Source organism: Cuculus canorus, chromosome 2, assembly GCF_017976375.1.
Source record: "Cuculus canorus isolate bCucCan1 chromosome 2, bCucCan1.pri, whole genome shotgun sequence".
In the NCBI taxonomy this organism is placed as follows: Eukaryota; Metazoa; Chordata; class Aves; order Cuculiformes; family Cuculidae; genus Cuculus; species Cuculus canorus.
In genome coordinates, this window is record NC_071402.1 from 99967379 (window position 1) to 99982418 (window position 15040).

General features: G+C 39.8%; 1 protein-coding gene across 8 annotated transcripts in view; it reads left to right on the forward strand.

The window, feature by feature from the left end:
• The first annotated feature begins 6475 nt into the window (after nt 1–6475).
• Nucleotides 6476–15040, forward strand: part of ADNP2 (ADNP homeobox 2) — a 36890-nt gene continuing 28325 nt past the window's right edge. For 2 of the 8 annotated variants that reach the window (XM_054057109.1, XM_054057108.1), the window contains exons 1-2: nt 11906–12229; nt 13819–13938. Coding sequence is in view for 3 of the 8 variants with exons in the window: in XM_054057105.1 (XP_053913080.1) it covers nt 13831–13938 (108 nt within the window). In the remaining 5 variants the exon portion in view is untranslated. Of the gene's footprint in view, nt 6611–6755; nt 7351–9118; nt 9374–11905; nt 12230–13818; nt 13939–15040 lie in introns of those variants that run through there. The other 6 variants (XM_054057113.1, XM_054057112.1, XM_054057106.1 and 3 more) reach the window with 5 other exon arrangements.

A 15040-nucleotide genomic window follows, 5' to 3' on the forward strand; every position in this document is an offset into this window, starting at 1 on the left:
CCTTAGAACATCATCTAAATTGGCCTCTTCATCTGTCTTCTTTTCAAGCAATACTTAGAATAAGAAAAAAAGAAATTGTATGCATGTAAATTATTTAGGATTTGCTTTGATACATTGATAGAACGAATACATTCTTTTTCCAAACCAAATAATTCTGCTGAAGAAATGACCTCCTTCCCGTACTATCATCAGACTTGTGTACTTCTCACACTTAACATAAGCTTAATGTCTCGTAAAGTAAACATTTCTTTTTAGTCAAGACAAGACATCTGAAAGGCTGTGTAATGGAATATTTTCTGAAACACTTTAGATACTATTGACTTGGATTTATGTGTCAAGTTTAGGAGTGGGAGCAGTGCCACAACCATTTTTTCATGTACCCAGGTGAAATATCTCATTTCCAGGATCAAGTTTGCCAGGCATCAGTGGTGGGCAGTGTAAATTGTCTAGAGGGACTGCTATGATTCCACAGTAAGTGACCTTTACTTCTGGGGTTTTGTTTCCCCTCCCCTCCAGCAGCTAATTATTCATATATATATATATTAGTCTGCAGCTCTGTTAAGCATCCACTATTTTATGTTTTCTTTTTTCCCCTATCAAAATCCAGCAAATCACACTAAGATGGGGTGCACATCTAGAAAAGTACCTTTCCTTAAACACTACACCCAAACTACTGTAGCTATTTAAATAAATATATATAAGAATTACATTTCTTCTAAGAATTTGCTAAATATTATTTCTGAGCAAAGAAAAATACTTAATATGTGATATGTACATAATGTAGAATGAAACTATATAATACTGGCTTGTAGCTTCCTCAGAATACTTGCTTGATGGAAACTCTCTTCAGTGGAAAATAGCAGAAAGTCTGGATAGGTTAATAAGAATCTATATGTATAAATACTATTTATCATGCAAATTACATGTGACATCAAGCACCACAAGAAAATTATTTGCTGATGAAACTTAAACCAGGAGAAAGTATAGTTCAGTCTTTGAATATATTCTCCGGTTTAATACAGTTCAAAGATTTCATTAGTTTTATTAGCCCTATTGTGTGAACCAAATATGTACTGCTGCAGAGTTATTCAGCTCCCTTTGATATTGACTGACATAAAGCCATGTACTTCCAGAACAAGCTAGGGAAACCTGGACCAAACTTGAAGGGATGTTTGACATTAAAAAGGCAGTGACTGGCAACACCCAACGCATCTTTATAATTGGTTTTTAAATCCTCTTCTAAAAACAGGAAACATCTGAAAAAAAACCCCAGAATTGTATGTGCAAAGTGTTGGCAAAAGCAGTGGTGATTGCTTTCTTCTAATATCTTCTTGTTTGCATTTCCAGACTTTAGAAATTATGAGAAGTAAACATTTCTTAATGTACATGTTTCTCAATGTAATTCTCAAAGTAGAAATATTTGTATCTACTGAGGAATTGATTTCCTGCATTACTGTATACATTTTATGATTAATTTTTTTTGAGCGGATACATTTAATCTTTCCAGGCATACATTTCCCAAATTTTACTAAAATGCTTCTAATGTAAATGAAGCTGAAAAATTCCTGATTATACTGGAAATTCAGAAATATCTGATTATTTCTAAAATTAATTTTGAGCGTGAATTAAGTGCCAGAGACACTAAATAGTGAATGGACTTGGAAAGGGTCCTTGCTCTTTTCTTCTTACCTTTACTTCTCAGTTTCTGAATTATTAATTCTTTTCTACAACACTGCCTGGATTTTTAAGACCCATCTTTCTTTTAGCCAAAGTAGTCACACAGTTTAACATTAATTTTAAATCTATTTTTTTAGGTAAAAACATATTAATAAACACTGTTTTGTTTAGGAAAGTGATCTTGCTTCAACCATCACTAACAAGTAATTGTGATGAAATTTTCCCCTGGAAATCTCTACATTATACTCATCTAAAAATATTCATATAGAACACGAGGAGAGATGATTTCATTAAGTATCCAAACTAAGAGAAATGTTTTAGGGATAAATATCGAGGACAAGTTAATTTGGCATAGATATTGAATTCTGGTATATGACATCTATTGGTTTTATTAATATTACCTAATGGAAACTGAGGCTAGAGATTGGTACATGTTTATATTGCCAGCACAGAAATTAAGACCCGTTTTGTACTTTCCAAATCAGGGGTTGAGTTCTCAAGGAAGTGTTGAACCACCTAGCTATGACAGCATCTCATGGCAGAGAGTGAAAACAGCAAGTTGCGATTAAAATGTTTTCTTGCGTAAATGAGAGAACAGCTTCCCTGGAAAAAGCTTCTCTATCATTTTTTTTCTCTTTTACAACAGTACTCATTTTTTCAACTCTGTCATGCTTTTAATTTCTCTAGCACTGACCTGGCAACATACTTTAAGCTGTAAAAGCAACCAGACTTTTTAAATATGGTTACTTTTTGTATAACTTCTGCATGCCTGGCATTGTGCTTTGCCTTTTCTTCCTGCCTTGTTTCTTGGCTTCCTTGTCTTCTTCTAGAAGAGAAGCTCCTTCTTGATAAGCACTGGCTTGAAAAATCTATCACTTTCAGTGATTATTCAGGCTTTCTAGAGTTCAGTGGAATTTGAGGCTGATCTAAGGGAACAGACTGTGCCAGCTTGCATCACAAAACACTAAGCACAGTGGATATCCTGCTATTTTAACTGGACTCCAGTGAAAAGTACTTCAGCTCCTAACATATAATTTTGTTTGAACTACAGACTTCAAGAGTCATAGGTGTAGGGTATTGTTACTTTGGAGCTGTAGGGTATTGTTACTTTGGAAGAAAGGATTAGAGAAGGCCCCCTGCAGGGAGCAGAAGAATGGAGTGGTAGCGGGAGACCAGTGCATGGCTCCCTTGGAAACTCTTCCCAGGTCGTCTTCGGTTTATCCAGTCATGGCAACACTACAACAATCAATGAAACACCTTTCTCTGGCAAAGCAAACATAAGCACTATGCAAAGGGAGACCATGTAACTTCTATTTGTTGGGAAGAGATTTTGTAAAGTAATCACATTAATATTTAAACTTCCAGGATAGGCTGATGGAAATATTCAACAGGCAGTCTTGAATATGATCACTGAGCTTGGTATGCGCTGCAGCATCTATTTGAAAAGCAAGGAGAATTTTGCTACCGTTACACTAATATAAGTTCACGTAGGAAATGTACTGAACGGTTGAAAAGAACATATATTGACTGGAAATCCTTGTAAAAAGACAGAACTCCCCTCCACCCTCCTGTACTTCCCTAGAAGAGCCATGTAAGTCAATACTGGTCTGGGATCTTCATCCGGGACCTGGAAAGCAGCCAGAGAAGTTAGTTAGTTAGTTAGTTAGTTATACTTTTCTATAGACTCTGAGGAGTCTCTTCTGCCACCTCAGCTGTTGGCTGCACACATGCAGGTGGGTGCTCTTTGCTCCTGCTGTTCCGCTTGCAGAGAGCTAATGGGAAAGAGCTGAAATTGTGAATTTCACCTACAGGAAGAAGACCGGGCTAAAGTGCTCACAGCTCACTGTGAGTTGCCAAAGCACTCTCTTCCTGTTATTGTCACCTCCCCAGAAGTCAAGCAATACAAGCAAAAATACTACTTTATTTGTTACTGCTAAATATTACTTAAAATGTTACTTAAAGGGGTAACTAACTAAACAAATATTGAATTCCCATATGACAGCAAAGCTACATGTAATGAAAACACAATCAACAAATGTCTTGATACCCCCTAGTTGGAGTTGTTTCTTGTCTTGAAATACATTTCCAATGCAAATTACTAATCCCATTGGATTTAGTTGATTAAAACTAGTATTTCTGTCTCAGAAAAACTAACTGACCTTTTAACTTTTTACTCGTCTTTACATTGTGTATTTCTGTCCTTTCTTCCTTTCACTCTATTGCTCTCAAATCCATTTATCTTTATAATTTGAATTTGTTGTTGACTTATCGGGTAAATGGATACATACATCACTCCTCCCTTTTAACCTTATCCATTTTTATTGTTCCAAGACCTCCTCTCAAATGCATTTTGCATGTTGCTATCCTGTTTGTTTTTCACAAGTGGAAGAATTTGAAGTCTAGACACAGGTTTCACTTTGAAAAGTCTTACACATGTGTTGGAGGCTAATGGACTAACTTCTAATTTAGTGCTAGTCCTGCACTGTAAAAATGTAACCTCCTTTCCCAAGCAAATGAGTGTTAACTCTTAACTCCACCTCATTTAAATAGCAACTGAGTTTGCTGAGCACAGTGCATGATTGGATAGCTGGAGATAAAGAGATAATATATTTACAAATGAAGTTATTATGTAGGTACATTTAATATAAGTTACTTTATAAAATAACTCCCATTTTTATTACCATGATAGAAACCACTGGCTGATTTCAAATGCCATCTGGATGTGATCCTGGGCAACAGGCTCTAGGTGGCCCTGCTTGAGCAGGTGGGGCTGGACCAGATGACCTCCAGAGGTTTGCTGCCTACCTCAACCGTTCTGTGATCCTGTGTAAATCAGGAGATATTCCACAGTTTTGCTGCAATGTTCAGCTGTGAAAGACCCTTTCACAACTATTTTCTCTTAATCTTAATCCTTTGCTTAATCATTTTAACGCATTCATTGTTTGAAACACTATGCAATTATTTGGTGATGCTTTGTTGCAACAGAAGTTGAATGTTGTTGGTTGTATACAAGCTATTGGGCATTTCTATTTCGGCAGAGCTATATTAAATTATTTTACTTTATGAATTATGAGACAGCAGCTAGTAACTTCATTTGAAATGCTACATATTAACTTACTGGGACATATGCCTCCTGGCACTGTGTTATAACATTTTTTATAGTTTGGTCATATAACTGCTATCGACAATTTACATTTCACGGACATCTGCTCTTTTTTCCATCAATGTTTTTGAGTCTTGACTTACCTACACCCTGACAGCCTACACTACTTTGCAGAATGGACGTGGCTAATAATTTTATATCATATAAATTTTTAAAAACAGAAAGTTATCACCCCAAAAAACTTACAACTACTTCTGTTTCAGTGTACTTACTAGAGTGTTGACTGCAAAATAAATAACTTTTGTGGCCACTACTGGAAAAGAAACAGAATAATTTCCTGCCAATTTGAATATTTTATTAGTATTACTTCTTGACAAGATACCAGTCAGTCTACTGCTGTGGCCTTCATGGGCTTTGATGGGAGTTGGCCAACATCTTGGCTTGCATATGAGCTGTACATAGACAAGCAGTGAAACAGTATGGCTACCAACACCAATGACAAAATTCCCTGACTTCCATGTGATCAGCATTTCATTCACATGGTGAACACTGCTGATGTGGCTGCTTGTCTTGTTCTTGTGGTATGGCTGTCACCCACCAGCACAGGGAACCATTTCTGCTTCCATCTTGTGTTCATCAGAACCCATTTGCCATCACAGTAGGAGTAAGAACTGTGTTCAGTGCTCCACATGGAGGCGGCTGGTAGACACAGCTCAAAGGAGTGTTGGAACAGGTCCAGAGGAGGGCTACAGAGATGATCAGAGGGCTGGAGCACCTCCCATACAAGAATAGGCTGAGAGAGTTGGGCTTGTTCAACCTGGAGAAGGCTCCAGGGAGATCTTATAGTGACCTTCCAGTACCTGAAAGCAGCTACAAGAAAGCTGGGGAGGACTGTTCGCAAAGGCTTGTAGTGATAGAACAAGGGTGAAAGTCTGTAAACTAGAGAGGGGCAGATTTAGACTAGACATAAGGAGGACTTTCTTCACCACGTGAGTGATGAGGCACTGAACAGGTTGCTGCAAGCCAGTGTGGCTGCCCCGTCCCTGGAGGTGTTCAAGACCAGGTTGAATCGGGCCTTGGGCAGCCTGGTCAAGTGGGAGGTGTCCCTGCCCATGGCATGGGGCATGGAGCTGTTTGATCTTTAAGGTCCCTTCCAACCCAAACCATCCTATGATTGATTCTATGATGATGTCACCCGAGAGGAGTCCCGCTGGGGTCCCATAGGGGCTCTCACAGCTCCCCGCCGCGACACCCTGGCCCTCTGGAGCGCCAGCCCCACACACGGCCGCCAGGGCAGGTGGAGGAGCGCCATGGCAGAGGTGTGAGGCACGCCTGGCAGCGGAAGCCTATGCCAATGGGTACTGAGGGAGCCGGGCCCGTCCCCTCCTCCGGGCCTGGGATGGCGCCAGGACCCCTCGCGAGGACACGATGCTCAAGCCTCCGCCGCGCGCGGAGCCGGACAGCAGTTCTGGCCGGTCACGTGGTGAGCACGATGCCCACGGGCCCCGCCCACTCCCGGATAACATCACGCATCTGGCTATCGCGAGATCTCCCGGCAGCGTCCCGGGTGGGCGGGGCACGTAACCCGGGTGCAGGTGAGCCCGGGGGACGAGGGGCGGCCCCTCGCGAGGCCCTGCCCCCGACCTCTCGGCGAAGCCAATGGGAGCGCGGGCCGGGGCCCGTTCCCATTGGCCAGCTTCTCGGCATGCAAATAGGGCCCCAGACGTCACTTCCAGGGATAAATCGAGCGCCATTTTCCCTTTCTGGCTGTGGCTGAGGAGCGGGCGGGGGCCAGAGGGCGGGCGCGGCGTGCGCGGAGGCTGAGCCGAGGTCAGTCCCGGGCCCCGGCGACGCCGCCGCTGCCCTCGCGCTGGCGGCGCGCGGAGGGAGCACGGCCCGCGGGGCGGGGGCAGCGCCGCGAGGCGAGGGGAGGTGCGGGGGGCCGGCGCGCGTGCTGGCGGCGGGGCGCGGCACGGCTCCCCCTGCAGGCGGCGCGCGGGGCGGGAGGTCAGGGACTGGGATTGAGGGAGAAACGACCTTAAAGATCATCCAAGTCCAATCTACTGCCTCCCACCGGGCTGCCGAAAGCTTCATCTAGCCTGGACTTGGACACCTCCCAGGACGGGCAGTCGCGACTTCTCTGGGCAACCTGCGCCAGTGCCTCCCATCTTCCCGCGGAACAAATTCTTCCTAATGTTTCATCTATATCTCCCTTCTTTCAGCTTTAAACCGTTCTTCCTTGTCCTGTCCCTGCGCTCCCTGATCAAGAACCCCTCCCCAGCTTTCCTGCATCCCTTTCAGTTCTGGAAGCTGCACTAAGGTCTCCCTGGAGCCTTCTCTTCTCCAGGCTGAACAACCCCAACTCTTCCAGCAGACTTCACAATGCCTACTTGCTAAACAGCTGTTTAGAACCACTTCTATTTCCTAATTCATGTCAGTTCTGAAGTGATGGGGTATCTAAGGAACTGATTTAACTGATTGTCTCCAAGTCTTGTGGCTAAAAAGTCTTGATTCTAGGCTGTACAGGTGTTTGAAACAGCTCGTGGGGAACCATGATGTTCACGACAATGGTATGCATGCGACATTAGAACTAAAATGTTAGTGGAATGCAGAATTGCATTAAATATTCCTGTGTTATTTCAGCAATGATGAAATTTAAAAAATCAAAAAGTTTATGGATAATGCAAACAAACATATCCCGTATAATTTAAATTATTAAAAGCATTTGAATATCCTTGTTTTCTGCTTGTGAGCAAGTAGTGGGACGTTCTTTTTGTCCTGATTTGTAAAAGGAATAAAAGATAGATATCTGAGTTATCCTGCAAGGGTTCATAATTTTATACTGTCAAAACTATTAACAACTTCCTTACAAGTGGTAAATATTTTAAATACTGACAGGTAAACTGTTGGGGGAGGATTAATGTTTTCCTTAACAGTTTTCTATTATAAAAAATAGATTTTTGAACCCCTAAAAGTTTTAAAGACTTGTAGTGGAATACTTATAAATACTTACTTTTGGAATCCCCAATCTAATTTATAATTTAGAAATCTTAGTGGTCCTTTCAATAAACTTTCATTTTAAGTTTGAACAAAAAAATAGGATTTCTTTAGGGCAATATTTAGACCAACTGTGTGTAATATTTAAATAAGCTATATTACAAGCTGTAATAAGACTATCATTCTAATAGTTCATTTCATGCAAGCTTTTTTTTTAAAAGAAACAACAAAAAAAATCACCACCCCCAAAATTATAGCAGATCTTAAGAACCAACGAAGAGCGCAAGAGCACAGTTTTAGAATGCCTTAGGTTTTACCACTGGGAACTCCTTGGTTTGGGTTGTATTGTTGAATGCTGGTGGATCTGACTTGAGTTTAAACACTTCAGTCCTTTGCCGAAAGCTGTAGCACAGCCTTTTTTTTTTTTTTTTTAAGTTCTATCCTCTGGCTGAATTATTCAGTTTGTGGGTTATCTGTGCTGTGGTCTGTTCTGTGCATCTGTGAAATGTCTTTGAGTCATACAATACTGAACAGTTCAATACAAATGCAGTTGTATGTCTTCCTAGAGTAGCTGGGCTTGGTGTGTGACTCTCCTGCTCACATCTGCATGGGGCTGATGAGTCCTGTGGGATTTGAGTAGGCTTCATGTAGATAGATGCCCAAGTCCTGTAGAATGAGCTTGAGTCTTCCTGGCTTCAGTGTCCTGCTCATGCTAATGTTCAAGGGAGTCAGGCGCTGTGTGAGTCACAGTGCACTAGGAAAGCTCCATGAATTTGAATGGTACAGTCCCATTTTCTCATCTTGGGTAGCAGAGACTTGATTGTGTGCTAATGAAGCATCACAGTATTTAAACCTTGGTAGCTACGTTTATTGACCTAAATTTGTTTTGATTTGATTTTTTAAGTAAGGTGCAGGTTGATGCACTGTCTTTATCTGCGCAATTACACAACTTGATGCTTTTTACTGTGCTAGCCGCTATTGAGTAATGGCCAACTTTGTGTCAGATTAGATGACCACTTTAACAACTGTGTGTGATTTATAGCCAAGAAGAGCAAAATTGTTGTGGCTATGTGCTATGCGAGATCTGTAAGTGAAACCCCTAAAAGTTTCTGGTTTAGTTAGATAAAGAGAAAAACATTTATTATTATTATCTAAGATTTTTATGAAGTTGCACTTGGATAGAAATTGGAAATTAGGAAGATAAAGTAGTATTATTTGGTTGACTAGAACTACACTTAGGAAGTTTTAGTAATTCTTTCTGTTGTCATTTCAATCTACACTGCATTAAGTAACATACAAGAATAGTATCAATTCTAATCAATTGACTGTTTTTCTTTCCAGGAATCAAATCTTTCAAAGCTGTTAAAATGCCTAGAGATGTTGATAGGAAGCTATATGCATTTCTTCCCTCTCCCTCTAAAGGCTGGATAAGCTTTGGTGGTGCCAAAATACTCTTAAATCTTAAATCTTCCCTCTCGGAAGGCACAGATAAGAATCGAGGGAATGGAACCATCCATGTAATATGCGATTGAGCAGATATCCTGGTATGACTTCTTGGAGGGCTTGTAAGATTGCCAGAAACAGAACTGAACTGATGTGAGTAAAATTCGGCCTAGCCTAGCTTTTGTCTAGGCAGTTTCTCAATGTGCCTGTCCTAGCTGCTGTTGTTGCCATCCAGTGTTCTTACCCTTTAGATTCTAAGAATTAGTATATACTGCATGCTGCCATCTAATTTTCAGGAATGAAGTAGTAGTTATTGTTTTCTCAACTAATATTGATTTATCAACAATGAAAATAAAAGAGCTCTTTATTGGTGCTTGTCAACTCTGATAACTGCTGAAATAAATATAAGTTGGTAAAAAAAATTTAAAAATACTTCCTACACAAATATCCCAAAACTTAGAAGTCTTTATAAAAATCTCTTTTATAGTTACTAATGCCAGTTTACTAGATAAAAAGTTACATAAACTAAGAGTGGTTGCATTTCCAAAGACCCAAAATTCCATAAGCCTTTCATAATTTCCCTACTATAAATGGCTCTATAAGTAAGAGATCCAGTGAAAGCCAGCCTCCAAGGAGCACATCTGGAGATCTGGCTTCTGCGTGGATCATTTGGTGTCTAAAAAGGGTTTCATTGCAGCCTTTTTCTCTGTGGATAGGAATTTTTCTCTAGCTGCCTGTTTTCCTGAAATCTCTAGATATGCCTGATTATCTAGTTTACTGTTGGATTTTGCTGGATGTATTTGCATGCATGTGGAAGGCACATCTGTAATCTTCCTTGCTCCAGCTCCATACCTGCTTCATATTTAATTTGATTGCATGTGCCTAATTCTCTTAGGAACACAAACTAAAATGATGCTGATTTGATGGAAGGAAAAAAAAAACTTGCACTGTGAGCAGAGCCCATCATTGGAAAAGGTTGCCCAGAGAGGCTGTCAAAAACTATCTGTGGAGGTTACCAAGACCCGTCTGGTGAAGACGCAGAGTGCCCAGGTTGTTGAAACTCCTTTCAAAAGGAGGCTGGACTTGGTGTCGTCTTGAGGTCTCTTTCACAGGGAATTAGTATTGTTCTAAGAAGGAAGGCAAGTAGGAACTTTTTGCTTTGTGGTGACTTCTCATTTTGGAGCAGTGAAGTGTAGTATTTTTGCCTTTTTTTTAGTGCAGAGATATTAGTCAAGCATAGTTTCTTGGCAAACTGGGAGTCTGTTTTTGACTGGTTAGATACTGTTCAGCCTGTTCTAATAACTTGTTTTTAGACCAGCATTAAAATACTACAGTACTACTGGGAGGAATTGAATTTGTGATTTTTGTGGCAAAGCTGAACATAGATGGATGTTATAGTATGTGATTACAGATGTTGTAGAAATGAAGTGAACCTTTAGTGTTGCGTAAAAGTCCATTTTGCTGTATTGTATGAAGGTGTATTCTAAATGAACAGTAAATGCAGTGATAGATTGAGGGATAAAATGCCTGAGCAAGGATTGAATGACCTTTTTGAAACAGTTTGGGACACAAGCTGCTACAATGGTTCTTTTATTTTCCTGCTAACTTGTCTTGGCTCTGTTTGTGAAAAGGTACTGTCTGTGAAAACTGGATGGATTATCAGTTTTTTGGAAGCTATAATTAGATGTAGTTTAAGATAAATTTGTCTCTTAGGCAACATGATAAAAGGGTCTGGGATAGAGTAACTTGGGCTTAATTTCAGTGTAATTCTTTCATGTTGAATTTGCTGGTTAAGTATAGGATGTGTACCAACAAAACATTGAGTTTAGTTATGCATGGAAACAAAGTGCAAGCTAAGGCTTAAAGAATGTCCAGAACAGAAGAGTATGAATAATAAAGAGTATAGCAATTGGGGAGTAAAACTGAGGGCTTGAGGGAATGGGCTTAGAAAGTTGAAATTTTGTGACCTTTATCATGGGGCCTTGATGGTCTAATGAATGCAGAGAACATTAGATGAATAACTTAGTCTTACTCCCAAGCAGTTTGTTTAAAGACCACCTGAATAACCTTGCCCGTGATACAGAAATGTATATTTTTGGTTTGAAGGCCAACTACTAGAAAACTGGAAAATGAGTAACTTGTATTCAGGTTTCTTTCTTTGTTTGTTGATTTGTTTTGTTTCTCTTTCAGATTAGATGTTAGGAACAGATTCTTCACGGAAAGGGTGGCACTGGCACAGCCAGGGAGATGGTTGAGTCGCCATCCCTGGAGGTGTTTAAAAGACAGGTAGATGAAGTGCTTAGGGATATGATTTAGTAGTGGACAGGTACGGTTGGGCTTGGTGATCTTAAAGGTCTATTCCAATGTAGTGATTCTATGATTCTCTCTTTCTCCTGGACTAATGACTTAATTTCAGAAAGATTACTAGTTAAAACTCTTGAGATATGAGACTGTTACATACTAGACCACCTGTGCAGATTAATTTTTCTGGAGGGACCATGGACATGCCTCAAGAAATGTCTGTTTCACCTTCTTCATTAGCACCAGTGTATCAGTTAAAAGACAGAGATGGATGAACTGTTTCCAGTGGAGCCTAACATATTGAACCCCATCTCCTTCTGGCTGGATCTGAGCATGAGGACATCCTGTCAGCTCTGTTACCTGGGAACATGGGGTTGGTGCACGTAACCTGCCATCACAGGGGGACTAATCACAAAGCTTTAATTGGAGATTATACAAATTTCCAGTTGACTTCACTTTTTTTAAAAAGAGTCTTTTGCATCTTAATTTTACTGCTTGGTTGATAGAATGCTAGACTAGTTACTCTGATTTACTCCATTCCGTACAGGTTCCTGTTCCACACCCACCCCAATGGTATCAAAATGTCTTCCAGACTTCTTAATGATAAAAAATATTAGAAAACAAGACTAGCATCTGTCAAATGGGGCTCCCTCTCCATTTCTCTCTACACATCTTTCCTTTGGGAGGAGAAGAGGAGGAGAATAGCATGTGAGTTGTTTGAATTTTAATTAAAAGAGCCTTAATTTTATGTTTTGTACATAAGGTTTGTTGCTTTTCTTCTTGAGTGATGTCATACAGAGTAGAAAAAGATTGCTTTTTATTTTTTGCTTTTTGGTGAGGCTTACCTTTCGGTATCTGTCTTATGTAGGAGGGCTTTTTACAGCTGTTTACAGGAAAGTATTGTCTTTCAAGGCAAAGATTTCATGTTGATGGTGATCTTGCCTATTTCTGAGAAGTATCGCTTTTCAAGACATTCAGGACCATGAAGGCTGAAGTACTGTTTGGGGATTTCTTTATTTTTTTCTTTTTATTATTAGAATTTGTCCTGGATGGATGAATTTTTTAGCAATAAGGACTGAGATCTTTTAAGCTGTGTTGGGTCCTATGCCAGCTATTTAGGAACAAAGTTCCTGTGAAGTTCCCAGTGGCATCTTTGCAGTGCAGGGTGGTTCTGTTGCATTCTGTACCCATTTAAGTTTCTTAAACATCAGTCTAAATTGCATTTTACTGTAATCTAGGGAGGATAAATAAAGGATAAATAAATAAAGGATAAATAAGAAAGGATAAATAAAGGCACATGCTTCTGAAGTGAAGCTTGTGGGGATACCTTATGATGTCCTGGGAGCTGAAGATAAGCAGCTGATGCATACATTGCTAAGCTGCACATGTAAAAGCCTGGCTGTTGGGGAAGCACTTGACCCTTCCTGGTGTTATGTTCCAGACAGATGGGCAACTGTGTTGCACAACAACTCTTTGAAAAGATGACCCGCAGAAGATAAATGTCTTTCTATAACTTGCTTTAGTTGTCGTCATCTTCTCTGTGGTGGTCTCCAGCTATTGCAGTTTGCTGGAAGGAGCAGGATAGGACAGAAATTCAAACTCTGGAGTAGGAGGAGGTGATAGATTTATATATACTCCTTCGGAGGAAGAGACGGAAGCATACAGGTATTAAAAAAAAAATTATCGCACTTCAGCCTATTTAGTAATCAATGCCATACATTAATTAAATTTTATTTCTGCTGCACTGATACTTACTAGCTTGTTTATGCCTAGGTCCATAACAGCTAACAGCAGCAGAAGCTTCTGCAGGAAATTTTGATTTTATTAGTAATCCTATTATAAGTGTATCCATACATGACAACAAAGCACATTATCAAAGAGGCTTCTCATCTTGACGCTAACATTCAAGGTGAAAACTGTTGAATACCTTTCAAAATGAGGTGATAGTAATTTTCTGAATAGAACTTAGTAAAATTCTCTTGAAAAAAATCTACAAAACACAGTACAGTTGCCTTATAGAGACAAAGAGATCTGAAAGAGAAAACCTGGAATTTTGTTTAGATGGGAAAGTAGAAATGTAAGGGTTTTTTTTCCCCCCACAAAAATCAGAATCTTTCCTTTAATAGGAAGCAAGTGGTGGGCTGGGAAACGAGAACAGGCCTTGGGCTTAAGGGTTCTGGATTTTTGTATTGAAGTACCTTTTTCAGACTTCAGTTTTTGGTTTAATACTGTTAAATGCATACTGTTGGGTGCCTGTGTTCAAAGTATTCCATCGCTTTTTTTTATTTCTTTTTCAGGAAAAGTGCAAGATGTTTCAAATTCCTGTTCAAAATCTTGATAATATCAGGAAGGCTCGAAAAAAGGTGAAGGGCATTCTTGTGGATCTTGGGCTTGACAGCTGCAGGGAATTGTTGAAGGTAAAGCATTTGAAAGAATGTAAACCAGTCTGAAACGTAAACCGTTGAAAAATATTACACTCTTTAGTATATGTATAAAATACTCTTCTGCCACAGATCTTTGTGGTATGGTCTTTACTTGAAGGATTGTTCATGACTGCTCCTATGTCAGGGTGGAATTTAGTGTTCTACTATGTAACATTGGAAGAAACTCCGTTTCTCCATGAAATGTGTTATTGATGGTACTCTATATGTTCTGCTAGTAACATTTTGACAAGAGGAAACAGTACAGCTTTAGGAAAACCACCACAGACTAATTAAATGTTATTTGTGTGCTACACAGCAACTTTTTGGTGATTTTTTTTTTTTTTAAATCACATGCAAATGAAGACTCGAATCAACTCGAAGGCATCCTGTCTCATCACGGGCAAGCCTCTGAAGGATGTACAGATTTTCAGTGTTTCTGAAAATGGAGAAGCAATTAGTCTCTGGCGTCTTGTTGCACTTTTTAAATTTTGTGTCCAGGGGAAAGTACCCTACATGTCTATATTATAGAGTCCTAGTTCCATTCTGCATCTTAAAGTATGTGCAAGTGTACTGGGGCTATTGAGATGAACGCAGTACCATGGTTGCCACTTTGTGGAGAAAGTGTTGTGCAACAAGCAGGAATAATTCACACCACTAGATTGGCAAACCTAACAAGAGAACAAGTGCAAACACGGTATTGTAACTCAGTGACTAAACAGTAGTGTATTTCAGCCGTCTGGTACACAGTTTTTTTTGGCTCTTCACTATTTTTATGACTTCACATTGACTGTAGTCAAGAGTTTGGGTTAAGTCTGTACCATGGTACTGGAGTAAGTTAACTCTCTGTGGGGATGTTATTGTGTCTTTTGTGGTGTTTTTTCTGAAACTGTAGAAGTAAACAATTGGAAAAGGAAATGCTTAAGATCTACATGCATAACTAGTCTGGAACATTCTTAGTTATTGCAGTTGAACAATGTTTGATATATCTAAATGTTGTAAGAGCTTGGGGCAAATAGTGTTTGTCTAGTAATCTCCATTTTCTTACTGTTTTTATTGTGTCATATATTTTGTAATTAAACCTCCAATTCAGTAGCTG